The 27809-nt window shown below is 33.9% G+C and overlaps 1 protein-coding gene across 1 annotated transcript in view; it reads left to right on the top strand.

Annotated features, from left to right (window-relative positions):
• LOC149794759 (pyridine nucleotide-disulfide oxidoreductase domain-containing protein 2-like) overlaps positions 1-27809 on the top strand; it is a 158294-nt gene that overhangs the window by 88218 nt on the left and 42267 nt on the right. Inside the window, exons 9-11 of the mRNA XM_089964391.1 lie at positions 6977-7118; positions 17697-17828; positions 23083-23155. Coding sequence (XP_089820517.1) covers positions 6977-7118; positions 17697-17828; positions 23083-23155 — 347 coding nt within the window. The remainder of the gene's footprint in view (positions 1-6976; positions 7119-17696; positions 17829-23082; positions 23156-27809) is intronic.

Genomic DNA, 27809 nt, shown 5'->3' on the forward strand with positions numbered 1-27809 from the left:
ATAACAATGAAACATGACATTAAAACATCTTGAACAATAAAGTAACAATGAAACATGACATAATTAAAACATCTTGAACAATAAAATAGCAATGAAACATGACATAATTAAAACATCTTGAACAATAAAGTAACAATGAAACATGACATAATTAAAACATCTTGAACAGTAAAATAAGAATGAAACATGACATAATTAAAACATCTTGAACAGTAAAATAAGAATGAAACATGACATAATTAAAACATCTTGAACAGTAAAATAACAATGAAACATGACATAATTAAAACATCTTGAACAGTAAAATAACAATGAAACATAACATAATTAAAACATCTTGAACAGTAAAATAACAATGAAACATGACATAATTAAAACATCTTGAACAATACAATAACAATGAAACATGACATAATTAAAACATCTTGAACAATAAAGTAACAATGAAACATGACATAATTAAAACATCTTGAACAATAAAGTAAGAATGAAACATCAATAATTAAAACATCTTGAACAATACAATAACAATTAAACATGACATGATTAAAACATGAACAATAAAATAACAATGAAACATGACATAATTAAAACATCTTGAACAATAAAGTAAGAATGAAACATCAATAATTAAAACATCTTGAACAATACAATAACAATTAAACATGACATGATTAAAACATGAACAATAAAATAACAATGAAACATGACATAATTTAAACATCTTGAACAATAAAGTAAGAATGAAACATGACATAATTAAAACATCTTGAACAATAAAGTAACAATGAAACATGACATAATTAAAACATCTTGAACAATAAAGTAAGAATGAAACATCAATAATTAAAACATCTTGAACAAGACAATAACAATTAAATATGACATGATTAAAACATGAACAATAAAATAACAATGAAACATGACATAATTAAAACATCTTGAACAATAAAGTAAGAATGAAACATGACATAATTAAAACATCTTGAACAATAAAGTAACAATGAAACATGACATAATTAAAACATCTTGAACAATAAAGTAACAATGAAACATGACATAATTAAAACATCTTGAACAATAAAGTAACAATGAAACATGACATAATTAAAACATCTTGAACAATAAAGTAACAATGAAACATGACATAATTAAAACATCTTGAACAATAAAGTAACAATGAAACATGACATAATTAAAACATCTTGAACAATAAAATAACAATTAAACATGACATAATTAAAACATCTTGAACAATAAAATAACAATGAAACATGACATAATTAAAACATCTTGAACAATAAAATAACAATGAAACATGACATAATTAAAACATCTTGAACAATAAAGTAACAATGAAACATGACATAACTAAAACATCTTGAACAATTTAGTAACAATGAAACATGACATAATTAAAACATCTTGAACAATAAAGTAACAATGAAACATGACATAATTAAAACATCTTGAACAATAAAATAACAATTAAACATGACATAACTAAAACATCTTGAACAATACAGTAGCAATTAAAGATGACATAACACTCAAAATACTTATTCTTGTGCATCTGCCTAAATTATTATGGTTAGTCACTCTGTCTTATCTTCCATCTGGCAAAGGTTAGCTTAGTTTCATCAAAAACATGGAAGATATCAGGACTACCTTTTATTCCATTATTTTTTATAACACCTCAAAAGACATCTGCTGTTTGGCCTTAAACTTCCCATATTCAAGCAGTATAGTAAGAAATTTTTAACTTTGTTGTGTATGCATATCAAAAGTTCTTAAACAATCGATCTGCCATGCATCATTGTACTGGTCTTTGTGCTGGTGACAATTTTCTGGTCCTCAGTAGACTGGTTCTGGATGATTTCTCTAAAGTGCTTACAGAACAAATAAATATACTGTGCTGTATGTTTTTAGTTAAAGTTTTTTTAAAAGATTCTTGTAATTTTCAAAAGCAGTAGATTTCACCTTTAAAATTGTATATGTGGTAGATGTTCTTTAAAATGGTATTTTGGCCTACTTCCAGTAGAATCACATGTATGGACCTACAATATGTAGAACTATATTATTCAGTAATTTATTTCTACCCTTGTTGATTCAGATATGGAACCTTTTGCCTGTAAAAGTAAGATACAATCCTTCATTACATAAGTTCAGAGCCTGCCTGAATTGAGAAAAGAAATCGCTCTGTGCTACTATTGTGTTGGTGATGGAATGTCATGGGTCATGCATGCCAGACTAAGAACAAAGTATAGTAGTTTTGAGATTAAATAAATACCAAAGTATTGATGCCATGATGAAATAGAGATGCACAACACATTCTTTTTGAGTTTGCAAAATATTCAGATCTGAAAAATCACATCTTATACACACTCCCTTTTGCTCTTAAATTTAAACTTTATTATTTGGAAGGCAGGTTTTATTCTACAAAAAATAAAATGCAGATATTCTTGTCAAAGCAAAATTTTATTATGATGAATACATATTTTAAGGAGTTGGTACTACTTGCAACCATTTTCATCCTCATTCCTTAGTTTCTATTCTTTGTTTAGGTAACCGATGCTGTTGTTGAAACTGCTCCATATATACTGGTATTTCTTGTTGGTATTAGTATACACATATATATACATTGTTGGTACTAGTATATACACATGTACACATTGTTGGTACTAGTATTTGTATTGTTGGTACTAGTATATACACATACATTGTTGGTACTAATATGTATATATATATACATTGTTGGTACTAGTATATGTATTTCTTGTTGGTACACATATATACATTGTTGGTACTAGTATATATACACATACATTGTTGGTACTAGTATGTACACATATATACATTGTTGGTACTAGTATATGTATTTCTTGTTGGTACTAATATATGCACATATATACATTGTTGGTAAAGTGTGACCTCGCCATAACACACCCCGCGATAACACAAATTCGGATATAACGCAGTTGTGGCATGGCTGCCATAATTTCGTATATTCATTTGCACATGAAAAAATAATTTTTGTTAAAAGTACATGAAATAGTGTATAAAAAATGTATTATCATTTTGGGGAAGAGATCGCGTATGAATTCTAATATGATATGATTGTGGCATGGTTCCTGAAAGTTTAAGTACATGTATGTGTATTTTTCTTGCACCAGGAATTTTTTTTTAAAGGACAAAAATAGTGTGTAAAATGTTTATTATCATTTTGGGAAAGAGTTTGCTTATGACTTTTAATATAATACAATCGTGTCGTAGTTTCTGATATTTAACAATTTAACCAGGTTCTTGAAGTGTTATGCCAAAATAAAAATTATCGGAAATACTGCTTATTACTGTTCTATGAGTAAAACTAGTAAGTCATCTTTGTGATTGTCTTCAATTAATTCTGTATACACTCGTTGCTCAAACAATAGCCGACATGTGTTTCTTCTTTAACTGCATACACAACCAGGCAGCAGACAATGTGGTGGTTGATAAAAGATTCTCACAATTTAATAATCATCAAAAAACGAAAGCTGCCAACATATTTGCTGGGCTTGGCGGTGTTATTATATGCTATCAGTTGACCAGTAAATAATGTCTGCTTTATTAGCTGATCAACTGATAGGGTATGAAATTATACATGCGTTCAGCTTTTAAAAAATTTATAAAAGTGAATCGTGACCATTGCAGGATTACTGCACTTCGTTCGCAGGTTTTACATGTGTATGTTGTTTGCTTATAAACTCATTATTAATTTCCTATCTTTTATAAAAATATTTTACCTTTATGGAAAAGCAAGTTCACAAACGCAAGTCGTTCTCTGCACTTTGCTCAATGATTAGTATAGTAGTTTTCACACGTTTCTTTCGATATTCACAAAATCTGAAGTAAAAGTTATATGCACACTGAAAACGTGTTGAGTGTTAATTATTCTTGTTGTAGTCATTCAAACAAATAGGCGTACAGGCATTAATTATTGGAAATTTACAATAGATAAATGTACATGGAAATGTATGAGAAAATGTTAGCAGTATGAAATTTGTACAGATGCCGTTCATAAACCCTGGAACATAATGAACCGTACATGTACTTCATTTTTCTGAACCTAATTTTGCTGTTAATTTTTCCCATTGAATTCAGACACATAATGATCTGTGACAAAATTATTGAATGAGTTCTCTGAAAAAGTAAAATACTGTAAAACCCTGCATTAATGCGACCCCGCCATTAACGTGGTCCAATGTTTTGGACCCCAATTATTGCGTTATAGCAGAGTTCCACTGTACTAGCAGACCTGCCCCAACTCTTCCGATTTTACTGTAATTCTTATGAAAATTAGCCTTAAAATAGGAACTTACTGCATAATAGCAAAAACTACAGAAAAATGATGGTTGTCGAAAAATCTGGATAGTTGGTTCATCCTTGTTTTATTTGGATCCAGGTTTCGTCTTAGAATTAGTGAAATTAGCCAGGGAACCAGACTAACTTTACAGCAGCACCACAGATGCTTTAAACTGCACTTATTTGTTCATGAGAAGTGTCTGCATGATCAAACTGTTGACTACAGAATTATTTTAAATGGTGTCCAGAAGGCGATGCATGTTTAAGATGAAAGGAAAGAGAAGCACCTAGAAATGTGTTAATAATCAACACAGAAGAATAAAAAGGAGTATTCAGATTGTGAATAAAAGCTGGAAAGAACAAAATTACATTTATTGGACATCATGTGCCAATTTGAGTATGTCTCGTGGCAGGAGATATGATTGCCGTGTGAAATGGGAAAGAATTTCCAAGAATTATGTCAAGTTGAGAGATAGCATCAAGCCATTGAGCTGCGTAGGGTTTGGAACTAGAGTTTGTGCAACTATACTAGTGGTAAATAAAGTCTATGTGTACTTTACAAACTTGTCAGTTGAACATAACGTTTATCGTAGATGAGTTGAACTTTTAGTTAGGTTTTCAGCTTTACAATAGCAGTTATTGATATTTTTCTACACCTTACTGAAAATAATTCAATCTTATGTAAAAAAGACAACTGCCTTACTGAGACAGACTTGTCAGGGTTGGCATGTCTGTACTAGTATATGTATTTCTTGTTGGTACTAGTATATACAGATATATACATTGTTGGTACTGGGATATGTATTGTTGGTACTGGTATATGTATTGTTGGTACTTATGTGTGTGTGCATGTGTGTGTTTATATATATATATATATATATATATATATATATATATATATATATATATATATATATATACACTCTTGTTGGTACTGGTATATAGTTGGAATTGCACATGCTGTCCCTAATAAATATGATTCTATCATTGAGATTGTCAACAACTTAACAAGAAATATTTCATAATCCTATAGGGATAAGCTTTTAGCTCCACCCATGAGGAGTGACAATCCTTAAGTAAAAAACTACCCAACCTATGGGGACTGAATGTGCAGAGTCGTACATATCTCTACCAGGAAGGCATGAATATGCAATACCCTGTACGCTGTCCATCAACAACAATGTTTTTGGCAAACATAAGGGTGAATTATTTGACTCCTATGGCTGTACAGCTGGTCATCTAACAGTTTGACTTGTATGGATGGGTGGACAATGAGTTCGCTAGCTGTACCATCACGGTGTTTATTATCTGCCATTCCAACTATCAACCAAATAGCCATACAAACATGCAATATACAATTACAGTGGTCATAATTTGCTTATCTTAGACTGGTGAACCAGACATCCATGTATACTGGACTAATCTTGTCTACCTGTTTATCCTGCCGGGGGGGCAGGTGCTATACCATGGTCACTTTGTCCATCTAACCATCAAACCATTGTTTACTTAATATCTCTTGATATGATTTATATCATGACAGGAGTTTGTATACCATTCAAGAGTTGGCTTTGTCAGATTATAACTATTAGAGTTATGTCTCCATTTTTTTTGAAAACTTTTTACACTTTATATCCTGGTGGGGGTATTTTGTAAGCACTTGCTTAATAACTTGTCTAGTCTACATATGGTCTGGAAGGAAAACAACATCTTGATGAGGATTTGAACCCAGAACTTCTGGTCGCAATTGCCTACCTCTAGACCTCTTAGTTATCACACTTTATTGATAGATGCTGGACCTCATAACATGGCAGCAAGACAGAGTTAATGCTACTTATTAAATCAATGTGTGTTTATTTTTATTCCCCCATAAATGTCCATAGACAAAGTGGTTTCTACAAGATAACTTAATTTGCTGTGGTCTCAAACCTCATGTACCTTAACCTATCAGTTTTGAGGCTGCTGGGTTCAGTGTTAAGCTCAGTGGAGATGAAAATGTGATTTTCCTTTCTGCACGGACAGGTTTGATTTTCTTGGCCTGGTTTTCATCAAACGTAATAGTAGATTTTAGACTTGGCTGCAGCTGCCTACTGCTTCCTATGTCAAGAGGTGTGCAAGTGCTATTTTACAAGCAGAGTAGGTAATTGCCTGGAAAATCATTTGTTATCATTTATTTCACACAAATGTTTTTCCAGGTGATCTCAGAAATTCAGCTGTTAAAATCTTGCTGTCAAATGTTAGTTCTCTGGCACTGAGTTTTTGAAGTTGGACTGTATTTAAATAAATGTGCTTTGTGCTTGAAATGAACCATATATAGTAATCCATTTATGTGTTTGTACAGTGTTGATTTGAAACCTCAGTAAATTTGACTTATTTGCATTGCATGTTAGAAAAAGGCACATTTACTTTTTCCACTTCAAAGAAAAGTCATATGCCAGATTTTACAATATAATGTAAAAAATACCATTACAATCAAAGTTAGAAATGTGCCTTCTAAAATCACAAAGATTAAAAAAAATGAAGAAAATACTCATTTCTTGATTGATTTGTACTGATTGCTTATAAGAGAATGAGTTGATAGACCATATATTGTTGCCTGTTCTACAATAAAGTTGTACAATAAAATTTCCTATTTTAGGTATGTATTGCTCCATCATGTGATGGGTGAACTTGAGGGAGTGAAAGGAGCTTGGGGGTATGTGGAGGGAGGAATGGGAGCAGTCTCCCAGGCTATTGCCAACTGTGCGCTTGACCATGGAGCAGAGATCTTCACTGAAAAGGTTGCTATTATCATTGTTGGCATGTGTTCCAGTGTTAAATTGTTTTACACTTTGCTCTTTTTTTACTGAAACTGTTGAATGTAAAGTAGAACATAGTGACCTACTTTACGTTAGGATTAGGGCTAGGGGTTAAGGTTAGGAATCATGCAGTGGCAGAGCAAGAGAAGCGACAATGTTCAATATTCTACCAATAACTATATTCACCTAGAAGTGACCTTTATTTATAGCCACATATCTGATTACATACCATATATACTTGCATATAAACCGAATAATTTAGGAAAAAATAAAGGCCTGGAAGAAGGGGGGTATGTTTTTCTGTAGGCCAAGGTCTAAACTTTAAAGATTTTAAGAATTTTTTTTGTTGACTACTATAATGGCTGTAAATCTTGGGATCTGAAAAAATTATTTTTTCCATGTCCTTCTCGGTGTCCCAACATGTACTAAACTTATAAACTACTGTGATTCCTTTTGTTATTATTTTGCATGTGCAGATTTTCTGATTTCTCCAACATGAAATTAAATAAAGGTAAATAAAGACTTAATAATTCATGGGCCAGTTTGAGTTTACCTGGGAGAGCAGGTTGTACTATAATGTACATTAGTATATGCTCATTTTTTTCTCCGTTAACTTTACATTGTCAGAATCATTCAGTATTACCCAATACTGAACTTGCGTGCAAATACACATATTACATTCATGTGCATAAAGGAACTACTTTCTATTGTAAACAAACAATGGGCGCAGATGCCAGCACTTTTGATTTATAAACAAATCATGTACACTCGTGTAAGAGGTGCTTTACATTGTGGTTGTTTAAATTTGTTTCTGAATGAACTAAAACATGTTTCGTGGACTGCCACATACCAGGTGCTTTGACACATTCTGCGTTAACTATGTTGATACATTGTTTCAGATTTAGGCTAGCTATAGTATACAACAGACGCAAGAAAGGGTCCTTACAAATAACATACAAGTGACAAGTCATATACTGTCTTATTTAGCTGGTGATAAGAATGGCAAAAAATATACTTACAGTTTTACATCCTGAATTTCCTCAAAATGTACTTTCTTAGTTCTGCAGATCCGAATTACGTGAGCCATGTCATAGGTTCACAATCTTGATTACACATTTCAAAATTGTACTGTAATTTCGATGATAAGTGCAGTTACATCCTCCTTACTGCACTCAAAATGAAATAAGCATTAAATTCCATAGCGTCTTTTTGATAATTGCAATTGAAAGACTTCATATTTTTCCCACATTATGATTTCAAACATTCAATGACAGAAACAGAAACACATTTGTAGATGTCAACACGCTTCTCCCTCGCGTCTTGAATCCCATGTATTTCATGAGGAATTGTCACATATAAATCCAGTCCATAATCACGAAATTTCGTAGAATTGAAAAAAATACCAGGATCTATTCATTCCAGATCAAATGGAAAAGTTGTTGCAATGCGCATTCATTCACAGTATGACTCCAAATTTCAATTTTAACTAGACATGCCATTTCTTTTGAAAGTTATGTCGAGTGTATGACTAAGTTCAAATTTATCTAGGCGTATTTATGTGCGGAGTAATAATGTTGTTGTGTAATGATGAATATGCGCTTGTGTATTTAGTTTGGAATGCGGCATACATTCAGTTACCTTGTTTCATGTAGTGTGTTTTGTTAATATAATTAAGCATTATGTAGAATAAATTTTTTTAGCATAAAATAAAAAGGTTACTACATTTGTATGGGCAAATATGAACTCATTTCGTCGGATGGATTCGAAAACCTCATTCATATTTTCCCATACAAATGCAGTAACCTATAAGTACTCATTCAGTGCAAATTATGTCCCTTTAATCCTTCTTTATTCCCAAACGTATTAGATGCAGATTTTGCTTTATTCATTGTTTCGACCAAATTGCATTCTTCCAGATAACGCTTCAGCTAGTCGGTAATAGCTGTTTCATTCACGTTGATCCACGCATTCACGAGTTACTCTTTTTCAATGATATAAGCAATGCTACAAATTGAAGTCATCTTTATGAAAAGGTACACAAACTCGTTCAATTGTGCATGGCACATAACCAACATAACTGTTACATGTTCTTGAAAGAATGGTAATAATAAGGCTAAAATTCTGAACATAGAATAACTAAGATCATCGTCAGTCTGTTTTACTTTTGTGTTTTGGCTTAACAAAATCTTAATTTTCCACACATTGGAAAGCTGGATGTTTCGGCATCTCTTTAGTTTAGAATTGGCAGATTTGTTTTGTTTTCCAACAGCAGTACGAGTCATGCACTTTTTAGTGTTTATACCTATTTAGTTTGGGGTCAGCTTATATGTGAATGAGTTTATACACAAGTATGTACGGTATGTATTTCTGGCATTCTCTAAATCTCAAGATTTTTCATTTAAATCCAAGTTGATTTAGCATAGCCTTTATCTTTATCCCATCAGCATAAATTTCATCCAATTACTAAAAAGTCATATTTGTAATTTTTTTAATTTATGTTTTCTGGTTTAATTTACCTATAGTCTTCCCAAGGAATTTTTTTAAATATCAGGTTTAAAACAAATTTTTTGTTCTTGAATCTGTTTGATAATATAATAATCAGACAAAGTGCATTAGCATTGTAATACATGCCTGTACAGAAAGATTAGTCATGGAGTAAATATTCTTTATTATACTTCTCCCTCAATATCCACAGTGGGTCCAAAAAAACTAGACCACACTATAAGCGAGGGCACAATTTACTGAGTGACCTTAAAAAAAAAATGAAATGATGTCATTCCTGCTGGACATAAGAAATTGCTCATGTGTGTGTGTATGTATGGACAACAGGGCTCTTGATTGACTGAGCACTCATTTTATAATCACCTTATGAATAATTGTCAGTAAAGCACTTTTCAAGATGGCTAACCTTGACAAGATCATGAACATTATTCCAACTGGTTTTAATGACCATCATGTGACAATTATAACATAGTATATTATGTCTGCTTTTTGTTGTTGCTGATTGACAACCAAACAGGATTCCTTTTTTAAAAAACTTCGGACATTTATTTTGTGAAACAATCATCAGTGCCAAAACTTGATTTGTTAAAATTGTTATATTTAGTAAAATATTTATGTTGTGATTTCATTGCACATAAAACTTAATCTTTTTTCATCCTTGAAGAAATCTCGGAGTGCCAATTCAGCAATTCAGGAATTTTACTACTGACTCTGAATTTTGCAATGAACGATATCTTTTAAACAAAGCTTTTATTTCACCAGGTAGTCACTTTGCTTGGTTGCCTTGCTATCTTTGATCACATTTATGAAAGAGATGCTAATTTAAAAGTAGTTAAATTATATGTTATCTTCACAATAATGTTTATAAATGTAATCAATTGCTCAATTTAAATTAGTTGACATGATTTAGGCTGCTAGCTCTTACTCAGGTAGGATTTGCATACATTTTAATTTTTCTTTTTTTCTACCCACTTTTTTTTTATTTGATATGGAAGATGTAATCAGCATGATACTAGGAAGCAGGTCTGCTTTTAATTCAGCACAACAATACAAAAAATACTTCTGCAAGTCTGATATCAAAACAGTCTTCACTTAATTAGGTTCTCCAAGAACTGCCCATGGACACAGCTATTATGGGAAATTGACATATTTCATGTTTGAAGACAAGAGGGCACATTACATTTATGATGGTTACACCTAAACTGAACTGAAAGGTAGAACTACAACAGGAATTTTTAAGTTGACAAAATATATGACTGCTTATTAATCGTTGAAAATTTCATAATGTTGATTCAAATTTCCAGGTACTGTATACAGATTTCAGTTATAAAATGAGCGATATCTCAAGGGTTCAGTTAAAGAAATTATTATGATTTCTTCAACAGTTGGGTCAAATTCTTTTGTATTTTGTAGTATGAAAATTGGGATCCATGTCTGACCCTGCATTATAAGCAGGTTCACAAGTTATCAGAGCATGAGTTGTCAGGGGAGTAGTATTTTTATTGATAAGATCTTGAAAGGTATATGTATAAATCTCATAATTTAGCAACTTCATCTATCTTTTCTTAACTTTTCTTTTTTATGATATCCATAAGGTGGCAGGTTGTAATTTTACAATTCATTGATTTAGAAACCAATGATAGTATCATTATGCATTATATGTTGTTTTGTACATTAGGAATTCATGCCTTATGTGTTGTTTTGTACATTAGGAATTCATGCCTTATGTGTTGTTTTGTACATTAGGAATTGAAACTAGAAAATTTACTTTTTTGTTATTACACTTTTCAGGGAAGATTGGGCAAGGATATGGACCAGTTTGTTTTTTATGGTGGTACCAATACATGCATGTAAATGTAAAGTTATATAACTCGTCTATACTGTAATGAAATAAACAGCTCAAACTTTGACATACACTACCCCTTATTTTTGCACACCTATACATCTACAAAATCCATTTATAATATGGGGGGGGGTTAGTGGTGGATTTCATTTTTCTCCTTCAAATACATTCGCTCATTCACATTAATGTTTGTGGTATAAGCCTGCTACCTCCTAAAGCCATCCCATATAAATGATGAATTTTTGTCTTTTCTGTCTGCATGTAGACAACGGGCAATAACTCTTGCCAATTACCTCCCCTCCCATTACCATGTGTTGCTAGTTTTAACTTTTGCTTGAGTACTGTCAACTTCACACATAAAACCTCTTAAGTTGTATGCATATTTTTACAGTGTTTGTTCCAATTTTGGGTTATTTTGTAACATTCTAAGACTTGGTCTAATTTAACTGTGTACAACATGTTATCATTGACCGTATGTTGTCATTCATGGATTAGCGCAACACTGCCTTGTTGTTAATACTCCTTTTGTTACAAGTATTGTATTATTTACTTCTTAACAAGCAAATCTGTCCAATCTCTATTTGCCTTTGGTGACATACCCATATTATGATGGGGATTTTAGGGGCAGATCTGTCCATCTCTCTGTGCCTTTGGTGACAATCCCATATTATGATGGGGATTTTAGGGGCAGATCTGTCCATCTCTCTGTGCCTTTGGTGACAATCCCATATTATGATGGGGATTTTAGGGGCAGGTCTGTCCATCTCTCTGTGCCTTTGGTGACAATCCCATATGATGGGGATTTTAGGGGCAGATATGTCCATCTTTCTGTGCCTTTGGTGACATACCCATATTTTGATGGGGATTTTAGTTGCAGATCTGTCCATCTCTATGTGCCTTTGATGACATAGCCGTATTATGATGGGGATTTTAGGGGCAGATATGTCCATCTCTTTGTGCCTTTGGTGTCATACCCATAGTATGATGGGGATTTTAGTGAAAAGTCTGTTTGTGCAGCTATGCCCTCGATGTGGCTGGTACTGTTGGTGGTTTGACTGCCTTCCAAATGGTAGGCAGCCATGCTAGCCAACTGTTCCAGCATGATACATCCATCCAGCAGACCCAGCTTACCATATGTTTACGTCATATCCATTAAGTTTGTTTCATCAAGAGAGTTCTTGCACGTCCTCTGTGGTGGCAGGCTTGATCTCATTCTGCCTTCTTTCATGCATTCTTTACAGATGACTTTGCTGGACCAGTGGCACCCCTTTTTCAAGTTCCCTTGATCAAATAATCATGTACATGCATGAGGTACCAAGATTCTTGTGTCAATGGCAGAACCAAGGTTAGCTCAGGACATGGATTTCCCCGGAGAAGCCTCAAGTAGAAATGACATCATGTACCAGTGCCAGTATGTATGGTTGGGATGCCCACTAGTTAATGAATTTCACTACTGTCAGTTGCATGTGGGAACCAGGGAATTGGCCTCTCCACTTCAAACTCCTTAAAATGAAAGCTGTCATCAATGCTTTTAAGTTATACAAGGATTGACTTTCAAAGAAAACAGTCCTAATTATATCCATTTACTCTTTTGGTGACCTATTTCATCAAACTGGGGCACCAAATCACCTGACCTGCGCATTTTGATTTCGTGGTCTGTATATCGGTATAACCAACTTCATATAAAAGTACAAACCAGGCAGTTTTCTGGCAGACTTAATGTCATCTCCATCACCTCTCCAGAAAAGGGCAAATCATTTATACTGAATGTTCTCTCCTTCTCTCAGTCTTCTGTCAGATATTCACACATTGGGGGTGTCTGGTGATCGATCTTCTTATGACATGGTGGACTCACAAGTTATCCACCATTTTCTTCCCAGTATGGACCATCATCTTCTTCACACTTGGCTCTTGGGAAATAAAGAATTTTAATCTTTAGTTGTTTAGAGAATCTTGCAAGCAAGAAGCCCCTCCCCCCCCCCCCCAAGACTTATGTGGGAAACATGTTTTCAGGGACTGATGCAGAGTCAGAAACATTGTCTCATAGAGTGCCCCAGTCCCTCAACTGGCTAACTGTTTTCTCAGTATCTATGAAGAGAAATGGTTGGTACCAATGACTATCATAGGCTACTGCACCATGATATCTGACATTATGGCAATATTGCAGATGCACTGACATTCATCATAAAGACCTGTCATTCATCATAAAGACCTGTCAGACCTTTAAGCCAATTTGGATCTTAATTGACCAAAATCACTTGCCCTATTTCCAAAATGGAATCTGTCCTGGTTTTAATCTGGCTCATTTCAGATGAATTTGAGCCTTTGCTGAAGTTACTATCCTACAAAATGACCACTCCAGTGGCCTAGTGGTTAGAGTATCTGCCTTGGATGTGGGAGGTTGTGTGTTTGATCCCCAGCTGAGTCATACCAAAGACTTACAAAAGTGGTACTAATAGCTGCCTTGCTTGGCACTCAGCATTAAGAGGTTAGTGTTAGGACTGGTCAGCCTGGTGTCAGGATAATGTGACTGGGTGGGACATCATGCTGCATGTCTGTGGCATGACGTCCCAGTGCTAGACATCACTATAAACTGCTACACTGCAGACATCATAGCGATATGACTGAAAAAATTGTTAAAGATCTGTTAAAAATCCAAATCACACACGCACAGTCACTATCCTACAAAATATGTTTCCTGATAACAATAGCAAAATTGTTTTGATGTGAGACATAAATAAAAGAAGCTGTTTGCTAGCATGCTGACAGTTTTGATCTCGAAGAAATTAACTTCACAGAGACAAACTTTGAATGTGATATCCAGATGAACACCAGACTCGATGAAAAGTCAACACAGCCTATTAGCTTTGCTGTATGTGCCAGTGAAATTTTGTTTATAAGAAGATTTCAGCAGTCAGATTCTTAATCAAATATAGGGGTCTTTGTGTTACTTATCAGATTAGAATGGGTTATTGTTTGCAGGGGAAATTCAACCTGAAGTATAGGCCTGATGCTCAACATTGCCTCCTATTACCTGTTATACCAAAGTTAATGTGCTCAGAAAATAGCAAAGTTTTAAGTAAATTAAGTTTCTCTGAGAATACTTACCCAATCACAGTACTTCAAAACTCTCCCATCCACCCTGCAATGCAAGTATCCTCATTTGGCATATCTCTCAGCTTAAAACCAGTGACACCTGGGGGCCCCGAGTGGTCTCAACTGAGTGCTCTCTGTTACGGATCACTGCCATCTCACCTCTGTCTGTGTGGGTTTGAGTCTTGGGTTCAGCCAATGTGGGTATGTGAGAAAGCTTGCCAGTAGCTTCTCGTGGGTCGGTGGTTCTTTCTGGGGTTTTCCTGGGTTCTTCCTCCACCATTAATACTGGCCGCCATGTAAAGCCTATCGTGTGCTGAAAAATGACGTTAAACCCTACAACAACAACAACTAGTGACACCTGGTGGTGGCATGGGAGGTTATGAACAAGAGTTATTGCCCTTTGTATATAAGAGAAAACGTAATAGGGCTGGATTTGGGAGGTAGCAAGTTTATATCCCTAATATTAATGTGATTGGGTAATTTATCATGGAGAAATATAGTTTACTTAAAAATGTGCTTTCTTATAAACAAACATCCCCAGTCTGGCCCCGATTTGCTAAATGTAAATAAAATTGTGATTAAAATTAGCAAATTAAATCATGATGTCACTGTCATTATTGTCAAATACAGTGGCTAGTGCTCAGAAATCAGCATCATGAAATTTAATGTTCTTATTGTTGTTGTTTTGGATTTAACCCTAAATCTCAGCATCTGATAGCTTATACATGGTGGCCAGTATAACTGGTGAAGGAAGTACCTGTGAAATCCCCGGTAGAAATACCTACCCATGGGAAGCTACAGGCAAGCTTTTTCACACATTAGCAGAGTCCAGGGCTTCAACCCACATGGACAGAGATGAGATCGCAGTGATTAATAAAGGCAAGTTCTTTATATAACTTGGCCACCTGTGGCCTGTGAATGTCTTGAGTCAGCATCAAGAAATGTGAAACTTTGAATAAGAAGCATTGTATTTTGTCACATTTCAAGAACTTCTCTATACATGCTGAATAACATTATATAACATAATATTAATCATTTGAAATGTTAGTAATGACAACACTTAAAGAAATAAATACCAATTAAAATTAGTCCTGTCAGCTGTCTTGAAGTTCCAGTGTATACTTGTATTCAGACATTTAAGGTGTAAATCAACCATTTCAGTGATGCCTACAAGCATTTACACAGAAAAAGATTCTGATTTACTTGCTGTGTTTTGGCATCCAACTTGCAGAAGTTTTTGTTGCATTGTTGCAATTAATTAAAAGCACACTTGCATCTTATTATCAATTAAAAGTACACTTGCGTCTTATTGTCACCTTAATTTTGACTTTTGTATTAACTAAATGGGGTAGAATACCAGTCATGATTATGTGTCAAGTCAATGCAATTAAGCAAGTAAACACTGTTTAAGATATTATGTTAATAACATAATTAGAGTACCTAGTATTAATCAGTTGTTTCCCTACTCATTTGCAAATGTTATTAGAAAAAAAGCAGAAAGGGAACCAGCAAAATTCATACTTAATGATGAAAGGCTTAGTTTCATTAGGGTTCATTATCAAAAGGTCAGTTCCAATTATTGGCACAAGAAGGTTTGCATGAACAGAAATGTTGCTATGACTTTCAATGAAATCACGCATTCAGATTTTACTAATAAAAGTGTTGTTTCTCCAAAATAAATGTCCCTTGTTAAGAAAAATAAATGTCCCTCGTTAAGAAAAGTAAATATTGGTTTGCTCTGATTCAACAATAACACTGCATCCACATTCCAATGCAAAAACCACTATTGTAATTCACAATGTTTTTTTGCTGGTACACATAAGTAGAAACCTCTTGGAATAATAATTTATATTGAGATTGATTATCATGGCAGTAAACGGTTATCTATACCAAAAAGCAAACAATTTAATTAGATAAAAAATATTTATTGATATATATTGCCTTCACCCCTCATTTTTTCTCAATATTGATACACCTTCCTTTCTTAACTTGCTTGTTCAGAAGTCCCTCATTAACTTGCACCCATACTTATGCTGCATTCTGTTGTAACAGGAAGAAGCCAGGTTAGGATTGGATTTAGTAGACGCTGAAAGCAATTTCTTGAATGAGTATTTTGTTTATGATGTGATTTTACTTTAAATGAACATTGCAGCATACTTGTATGCACAAAGTTCAACAGATTTAACAATGATTCTCACTACAGCAGTGGGTAATCTGAACTCATGTTTTGAAATAGCGATGGCTAAAAGTAAACCACCCACTAGTAATGATGTATGTGATAATGAAATCAGAGTACATTTTTGTTCTTATGTTGACATTAAGTACACCGTTTAGTGACATGTCTGTTCATGTAACTGGTTGTGTGCAAGTTATCAACAGAGAGGTGTAATTAGCTGTTTATTACTGTTTCTTATTCATTTTGTTTTTGATGCGTACATTGGTCTAGGAATTTTGATCCATCATACCTCTACTTGATAGATTCAGATCGAATCTAAAAATAATTTATTCTCAGACACAAACAGTATTCATAGCAAATAGAAATATAATAATGCAAATGGTAATTGCAGGAAAACACATTTCTGTATCCATACGGAATTCTTTAATAATAATTAACGCCATAATCCTTATTCTCAGGAGCAGCAGATATTGAGGAGATGAAATGGGGTGGGGGTGAGCAGCATTTGAAAGTCAAAGCCAAAGATTATTCATTTTTGTAAAGGTGTGGATAAAATACTCATAATACCTTGTTTCTAATTTTAAGTTAACCCACTTTGAGAGGTTCAGCATTTGAAGATGAAAGTATACCCTGAAATTACTGTCGGAACTCAAACAGTTGAAACTATGGTATTTTAGGGTCTGGAGATCATGAAGTCTTCAGATATATGTATCATTGTATTTAAAGTTTATAACCTCACAATAAATATTGGACGTTAATTTAGCTTGAGGCTTAATTGTTCTATCAAAAAGAAAGGATATATCTTTAATCTGTTAATTTTCTAAAATGCTTTATGTTCTTTACACACCTATGTTTGAAAGCCACCAAATATATATAATGTGTCAGTCTGTACTGACTTTAGTTTTGAAAGTTTGTCTCAAGACATTTTGAACTTCAATTTCAGACAGTGTCCGGTATTATAACTAATAATGGAAAAACAGAAGGGGTGGTACTGAAGGATGGAACAGAAATCAAAGCAAAGGCTGTTCTGTCCAATGCAACACCCAAAACCACTTTTCTGGATCTTTTACCTAATGTGAGAAATTAATTTATATATTGTTCAGTTTATTCAGTAAAGTAATTCAATTTAATGTCATTAGTTTGCCTAATGGAAAGTGACAGCCTTTTAGAAGTAATGTTTAAAATTAAGGACAAAATTATTGAAAAACAAGAAATCTGGTGTTTGGAGTAGCAGAAGAAAAAAAATTTCAGTGAGAAAAAAATGTACTTTGAAACTTAATATCAATTTTTTACCTAATTTCCATTCAATTTTTTCATTGTCATTAATTTTTTATTGTTTTGTAAAGTTCTTTTTAATCCCCTAATTCCATGATTTCAGTATAAGGATCATTATGTATTGCACTATAAGGATTGTTACTTAATGCACTATAAGGATCATTACCCATTGCACTATAAGGATCCTTACTAATTCCACTATAAGGATCATTACTCACTGCACAATAAGGATCATTACTCATTGCACTATAAGGATCGTTACTCATTCCACTATAAGGATCATTACTCACTGCACAATAAGGATCATTACTCATTGCACTATAAGGATTGCTACTCAATGCACTATAAGGATCATTACCCATTGCACTATAAGGATCCTTACTAATTCCACTATAAGGAGCATTACTCACTGCACAATAAGGATCATTACTCATTGCACTATAAGGATCGTTACTCATTCCACTATAAGGATCATTAGTCATTCAACTATAAGAATGGTTACTCATTTCACTTTAAGGATCATTACTCATTGCACTATAAGGATCATTACCCATTGCACTATAAGGATCATTACCCATTGCACTATACTCATTGCACTATAAGGATCACTACTCATTCCACTATAAGAGTCACTACTCATTCCACTATAAGGATCATTAGTCATTCCACTATAAGAATCATTACTCATTTCACTTTAAGGATCATTACTCATTCTACTGTAAGGATCACTACTCATTCCACTATCAGGATCACTACTCATTCCACTATAAGGATAATTACTCTTTTCACTATAAGGAACATTACTCATTGCACTATAAGGATCATTACTCATTGCACTATAAGGAACAGTACCCATTGCACTATAAGGATCGTTACCCATTGCACTATAGCGATTGTTACCCATAGCACTATAAGGATTGTTACCCATTGTTCTGTAAGGATCATTACCCATTGCACTATAAGGATTGTTACTCATTGCACTATAAGGATCATTACCCATTGCACTATAAGGATTGTTACTCATTGCACTATAAGGATCATTACCCATTGCACTATAAGGATCAGTACCCATTGCACTATAAGGATCATTGCTCATTCCACTATAAGGATCATTACCCATTGCACTATAAGGATCGTTACTCATTCCACTATAAGGAACATTACTCATTCCACTATAAGGATCAGTACTCATCGCATTATAAGGATCATTACTCATTCCACTATAAGGATCATTACTCATTCCACTATAAGGATCAGTACTCATTGCACTATAAAGATCATTACTCATTGCACTCTAAGGATGATTATGCATTGCACTATAAGGACCATTACACATTCCACTATATGGATAATTGCACTATAAGGATCGTTACCCATTGCACTATAGCGATTGTTACCCATAGCACTATAAGGATTGTTACCCATTGTTCTGTAAGGATCATTACCCATTGCACTATAAGGATTGTTACTCATTGCACTATAAGGATCATTACCCATTGCACTATAAGGATCATTACTCATTCCACCATAAGAATCATTACTCATTCCACCATGAGGATCATTACTCATTCCACTATAAGGATCATTACTCATTGCACTATAATGATATTTACCCATTGCACTATAAGGATCAGTACTCATTGCACTATAAGGATCATTACTCATTGCACTATAAGGATCATTACCCATTGCACTGTAAGGATCAGTACTCATTGCACTATAAGGATCAGTACCCATTGCACTGTAAGGATCAGTACTCATTGCACTGTAAGGATCAGTACTCATTGCACTGTAAGTATCTATACCCATTGCACTATAAGGATCATTGCTCATTCCACTATAAGGATCATTACCCATTGCACCATAAGGATCGTTACTCATTCCACTATAAGGAACATTACTCATTCCACTGTAAGGATCAGTACTCATCGCATTATAAGGATCATTACTCATTCCACTTTAAGGATCATTAATCATTCAACTATAAGGATCACTACTCATTGCACTATAAGGATTATTATGCATTGCACTATAAGGAACATTACTCATTCCACTGTAAGGATCAGTACTCATCGCATTATAAGGATCATTACTCATTCCACTTTAAGGATCATTAATCATTCAACTATAAGGATCATTACTCATTGCACTCTAAGGATTATTATGCATTGCACTATAGGGACCATTACACATTCCACTATAAGGATCATTACTCATTGCACTATAAGGATCAGTACCCATTGCACCATGAGGATCGTTACTCATTCCACTATAAGGATCATTACTCATTGCACTATAAGGATCGTTACTCATTGCACCATAAGAATTGTTACTTATTCCACTATGAGGATCTAGGTATGTGAGAAAGCTTGCCAGTAGCTTCTCGTGGGTTGGTGGTTCTTTCCGGGGTTTTCCCGGGTTCTTCCACCACCATTAATACTGGCGCCATGTATAGCCTATCGTGTGCTGAAAAATGGCGTTAAACCCTACAACAACAACAACTATGAGGATCATTATCATTACTCATTGACTATAATGATCATTAACCATTGCACTGTAAGGATCATGACTCATTGCACTATAAGGATCATTATTCATTGCATTATAAGGATCATTACCCATTTCACTATAAGGATCAGTACCCATTGCACTATAATGATTGTTACCCATTGCACTATAAGGATCATTACCCATTGCACTAAAAGGATCATTACCCATTTCACTATAAGGATCAGTACTCATTGCACTATAATGATTGTTACCCATTGCACTATAAGGATCATTACCCATTGCACTAAAAGGATCATTACTCATTGCACTATAAGGATCATTACTCATTGCACTATAAGGATCATTATTCATTGCATTATAAGGATCATGACTCATTGCACTATAAGGATCATTACTCATTGCACTATATGGATCATTACTCATTATAATATAAGGACCATTACTCATTGCACTATATGCTACATTACTCATTGCACTATTTGGATCAGTACTCATTTCACTATAAGGATCATTACTCATTATAATATAAGGATCATTACCCATTGCACTATATGGATCATTACTCATTGCACTATAAGGATCATTACTCATTGCACTACAAGGATCATTACCCATTGCACTATAAGGATTGTTACTCATTCCACTATAAGGATCAGTACTCATTGCACTATAAGGATCATTACTCATTCCACTATAAGGATCAATACTCATTGCACTATAAAGATCAGTACTCGTTGCACTATAAGGATCATTACTCATTGCACTATAAGGATCATTACCCATTGCACTATAAGGATTGTTACTCATTCCACTATAAGGATCAGTACTCATTGCACTATAAGGATCATTACTCATTCCACTATAAGGATCAATACTCATTGCACTATAAAGATCAGTACTCGTTGCACTATAAGGATCAATACTCATTGCACTATAAAGATCAGTACTCATTGCACTATAAGGATCATTACTCATTCCACTATAAGGATCAATACTCATTGCACTATAAAGATCAGTACTCGTTGCACTATATGGATCATTACTCATTGCACTATAAGGATCATTACTCATTGCACTATAAGGATCATTACCCATTGCACTACAAGGATCATTACCCATTGCACTATAAGGATTGTTACTCATTCCACTATAAGGATCAGTACTCATTGCACTATAAGGATCATTACTCATTCCACTATAAGGATCAATACTCATTGCACTATAAAGATCAGTACTCGTTGCACTATAAAGATCATTACTCATTTCACGATAAGGATCATTACTCATTATAATATAAGGATCATTACTTATTGCACTATATGCTACATTACTCATTGCACTATTTGGATCAGTGCTCATTTCACTATAAGGATCATTACTCATAATATAAGGATCATTACCCATTGCACTATATGGATCATTACTCATTGCACTATAAGGATCATTACTCATTGCACTATAAGGATCAGTACTCATTGCACTGTAATGATCAGTACTCACTGCACTGTAAGGATCAGTACCGATTGCACTATAAGGATCATTACCCATTGCACTACAAGGATCATTACCCATTGCACTATAAGGATCGTTACTCATTCCACTATAAGGATCAGTACTCATTGCACTATAAGGATCATTACTCATTTCACTATAAGGACCATTACTCATTGCAATATAAGGATCATTACTTATATAGTATATGGAACATAACTCAGCATTATAAAGATCATTTCTCATGGGGCATAAGGATCATTACTCATTGCTGTAAAAGGATCATGACTCATATAAGGATCAGTGGTAGATGGATCATTACTCGTAGTATTAGGATCATTACTCATTACTGTATAAGAACTATTACTCATTGCTGTATAAGGATCATTGCTCATTGCTGTATAAGTATCATGACTCATTGTTGTATAAGAATCAGTGGTATTTGGATTATTACTCATTTTAGTATAAGGATCATTACTTGTTGCGCTATAAGGATCATTGTCATTTACTCGTTGCTGTATAAGGATTATTACTCATTGCAGTATTAGGAACAATGCTCACTGCAGTTAAAGGATCATTACTCATTGCAGTTAAAGGATCATTACTCATTGCTGTGTTAGGATCAGTACTCTTGCATTAAAATGATCATTACTCATTGCAATATAAAGATCAGTTACTCAGTGCAGCACAAAGATTACTACTCCTTGCAGTATAAGGATCATTACTCATTGCAGTATAATGATATTTTTGTCACTCCATTAGGTAGATAACAGCGGTTGCCTGACATTAAGACTTGTGAGAATACTCAAAAGTGTATTTTATTAAGGAATGTCTCTGGTTTTATGAGTCAGTCAGAAGATAGTGACTTTAAGATTTGTATTTTCAAATTGTCTAAGTTAGTCCAGCATAGGATGAGACTTTCTGATAATTGATAATACCACTCATTTATGTTTTTTAAATATTGCTTTGCATAAAAAGGAAAAGAAAAAGGATGATTTTACCTCCTCTACAGTAATGGTATTGATTTGGAGTTCTTTTCATATTCTGTGCAGGGATCATTACCACAGTCTCTCTTGGATGAACTAAGGCTGTTTGACTTCACGTCTCCAGTGACCAAGATCAATGGTAATAACTTTGTTATTTTATGGGAATATCTTTGGGCATACTGTAAATCAACCTGGATGCATGGTCAGTTGACCTTGCAGTGTCTGAGTTTTTAAACTTTGTACAAATTTAAGGTCACTGATCTGCCACCATGTTAAAAATAGAAAAACATCTTCATATGACTTATTCTCAAAAACCATTGTGCTATGAAGGGCTTTTTAACTTACAGATAATTCAGAATTTCACCATGTATGACAGAAATGACAACTCCTTCATGCGAAGGAGGCTGAACTGCCGTCAGATGTGACTTTCATTACTGTATTTGAAAACCATAAAAATAACTTATCACCATCATATATTTTAGTATAAAGGGTTTTCTAGTTTGTACAAATAATGCTGAACTGCCCTAAGATACAATTATAGTTACTAAAACTAGAAAATAAGTGTTATGCAGTTCAAATACCATTACACCTGACATTTTATATATCTGATTTGTCAGGTTAATTTAATGCAGTTCAAATACCATTACACTTGACATTGTATATATCTGACTCGGTAGGTTAATTTTATGCAGTTCAAATAATAATATTAAATAAATTGTTGTATTATTTCAGTAGGCAAATATTATGATATACAACTTAATAAGAGAGTGATAATAACATCAGTTGCTATGGTAACTGTTCTTAATGAGTTCTAATTAATGTTTTGTGAAAATGAGGCTATGCAAAGCAGATCAAGAACAAAATGGCAGCAGATTGAACACCAATCAGAGCTGTTTGCTGGATATTTATTTTTTTATTGAGAATTTCATCATGGGGTTTCTCCAGTAGTTCTGGGATGGGGCTGATGACAAGAGAATATAATTATTACTGTGAGGGATATGTCCATTTGCTTAAATGTAAGTTGAACACCCAATCTTGACTATCCTTTTCTCAACTGCACGCAAAAAGCATGTTAAAACTTGAGAAAACATTTAAAACTTGAATTCTCTTTTGGATTGGGTATGTTTTAAATGTACGTTGTGATGATGCCGATTTAGATACGCCATCAACAAATCTTTTTAAAACCCTAACGTGGCTTCCATTTCAGCAGACAACTAAGTTTTAAAAGGGTTAATTAGTCTATAAATCCTTACGTGTATTGTCTCCTGATTATCTTAAACGTAATTTTAAATTTGTTGAAAGTGTACTTAGGTATCAACTAAGATCCAATTTACCTAAACCAAATTCAGAGTTTTATAAGAAGAGGTTCACTTTTTCTGGAACCAAACTATGTAACTCCATACCGTCTTATACAAAGTCTGACTCTTGCCAAGCTTTCAGAAAGCTTCTTAATCAACATCTACAGAAACGACCTTTTTGTATGATTTTGTTCATTCAGTACTACTGCTTTTTACAACATTGTAATCATGTACTCGCCTATTATCTTTTTCACATGTTCGCTTCTACTGTTTGTTTGAATCCTGTATTTACTCATCCTTGAAACCTTGTATATATTTAATTGTAGCAATTGTCGCAGTAAAGATACAGCATCTTGTAAAAGTTGTGCATTATATATATATATATATATATATATATATATATTTATTTATTTATTTGTACAAATGTCATTGTAGAAGGCCTCATGGAAGATTGGTCAGTTGATCAAATGAACTTCTTTAAATAAAGTGATTATTATTATTATTATTATTATTATTAATATTAATGTTAGCAATCATTACTATGTCCAAAACATGCAATCAAAATAAAACATATACATAATGGACACAAACTTCCATCTCAATCAACCATGACATAAAACTAGTGGAGATTGCACAGCTTATGTCATCAGGATCACACTTTATGCTACTGAGATAAACATGCCATATTCCTTTAAATTTCTTGTCTGAATCTAGTCAGCTTAAAGTTGTGTGCAGATTTCAGCAATTATATTTATTTTTTAATAATAAATTATTCAGATTTTATGATTTATAATGTTTGCATCCTCCCATTGAAGTGGGAAAAATCAGCATTGTGAGCATACAAATTTAGTGTTTTTATATTTTTGTATCTTATATTTTGTCATTTCTGCAAAAAAGGTATCCTTGTCTAAATCCTTGTGCACAATTGGACAGAGTGGTACTTGACAACATGTAACAGCTTTTCTATACCTGCTGGCTTACTACAAAAGCAGGAAAATGAGTTTAATTACAGTTGACACTTCTGAAACATTATTTCCCCACACTTGGCTTCAACCTAGAGGTCTTTGAGAGGATCAAAAGTGGATAATATAGTAGTCCAGTGCTATAAATGTAGCAATCCCCAATGGGCTACAAAGGGTACTAAATGACTGTATCAATCCCCATCGGGATACAGGGTACAAAATGACTGTAGCAATCCCCAACAGGCTACAAAGGGTACTAAATGACTAGCAATCCCCATCGAGTTAAAAGGGTACTAAATAAATGTATCAATCCCAATCAGGCTAGAAAGGGTACTAAATGACTAGCAATTCCCAACAGGCATCAAAGGGTATTAAATCCACAATGTACAACCTTATTTCAGAAGTTGTCCAGTTTACTGTGAGTGAGCTTGTATAAAAACTTAATTATTTTAACATATTTCTCACTGTGGTTAGTGGTTCTGACTCTCAAAAAAAGCATGTTATGGAAAATTTGTGAAGGGCAGTTTTTTGAGCTACGAGCAAAGAATGTTGAGTGACTATGTATTAAATCTAATGGACATTCATGCCAAGCAGCCATTATGCTTTTGGCATAATCATTACGCTTTTTTGACTAAATTATGCCTTACATGTAAATGTACTCGGATTATGCGCTTTCGGTATATCCCCTGAAAAAAAATGAATAATTTATTTTCTCATTTTTATTAACATCCCATTAATCCCACAGACCATATTCTATGCAACTACGACATTAGAGTAAGCTTGTCCGTAGACATGCATGCACTTTCCTAACAGTATTATGTTCTGTTTATAGCAGCTGCTCTATTGCCAAGAAACATGCTGGTTTCTACTTTCAGACTTTTGACCTTGGTTTCTATTTATTGCAGCTGTATGGCTTAGTTAGGAGAGAACAGACTGGTATTCTAACTTTTAATCTTTGCTCGCTGATTCTTTGTTCTAATTCATATCTTGTACAGAACCAATCTGTAGGTATTTGGAGCTAGAAGTCAAGTCAGATTTACTTTAGTCGATGCATGTATTAGAGCAAAAATGTTTTTCAGATAATTTCACAGTTGAATTAGGAAAAGACAAAAAACTGATTCAGAGATAAATACATGAATTACACAATACAGCATTCCATTCTAGGACAGCTTCACACCTCTTGCAGGCTGTGTGGAAAGGATTTTAATATTGTCATGGTGGTAAAACAAAGAAACTGTGAATTAGCTTGTTTTACTAACTCCAGTACTAAGGTAACTTCTTTTTTACAGTTGAACTAAATTGTGGACATGAATTTTATAAATACAGAGGCATTATGTACCGAGTTCTTAATAGAACATGGACTACCCCTAGCGGTAGAAGACTTCATTGGTCCTTTGTTCAAACGGATGTTTCCTGATTCCAAAATTGCAGAAAATATGCATGTGCATGAACAAAATCCTCTAATATTATTAGGTGTTTAGCAGAAGATACTTCACTTAAAATTGCAGATGCCATGAAAATTGGGCTGTTTAGTATTGCAACAGACAGGAGAAATGATTATGATGACAAAAAGTTGTACCCAGTCTGTGTAAGAGACTTTGACTACGAAAATGGCGAAGTCAGAGTGCTCTACTTTCATTACCAGAATTAACAGTACATTCCACTGGAGAAAACATTTTATTTGCTTGATAATGCTTTGAATAAACGTAAGTTGGCAGAACTGTATGGGGTTTTCAGGAGATACTGCATCAGTGATGACTGGAATTCATAAAGGAGTTGCATTTTATATTTTGAAAAATGTCTCCATCATTGTACATATCAGGTTGTCTCTGTCATATGATGCACCATGCTGCAGGAAAGGCTGCTGATAAATTAGAAGAACTCTACCTGACAAGGTACTTCATGCGGACAGAGTTGATTTTTTTCATCTTATTTCCCAGCTAAAAGACCCAATAACTGGAAGATATAAATTTGCTCTTCTTTGTCAGGTTATGAAAGGAATAGTGGTCCTTTACCATTCTAATGCTGACTGAGAGATTCTTCAGTAGTGTTAACAAAAATAAAACAGAATTCAGATCCAGGCTCCATAACCCAGCACTTACTGGTAGTGCTCTACTGGTGTGCAAAACATCCATAGTCTCAGCTGGTACAAAGTGTTCTGAAAAGCAACATGAGAGTCTGTTGCTTTTTAAAGATCAAAGTGTTATATATGAAAACTTGAAGCAGTAATTGATGTTAAAAGTCCAGAGGGATAAATAAATCATTTTGTACGTAATTATGCTCATTGAATTTTTTATCATGTTATAGGTGGAATACTCTTTTTCTGCATGGATTACTCTTTTTGTCCACTTGGTTTACACTTTTTCCTCGCCAGGAGTTAGCATGTATGCTAACAGACATTGGCTGTTTTCCTGAATTACCTATGAGAAATGTAATGGCAAGTAATGTGGCATTGTTGACTGCATGTCAAACAGTAAGGTTTGAAGCTCTGACACTGGGTGGTACATAGATCTGGGAATATGAGAAAAACACC

The sequence above is a fragment of the Sinohyriopsis cumingii genome, chromosome 7 (assembly GCF_028554795.1).
Source record: "Sinohyriopsis cumingii isolate HCF-2022 chromosome 7, ASM2855479v2, whole genome shotgun sequence".
Classification (NCBI taxonomy): Eukaryota; Metazoa; Mollusca; class Bivalvia; order Unionida; family Unionidae; genus Sinohyriopsis; species Sinohyriopsis cumingii.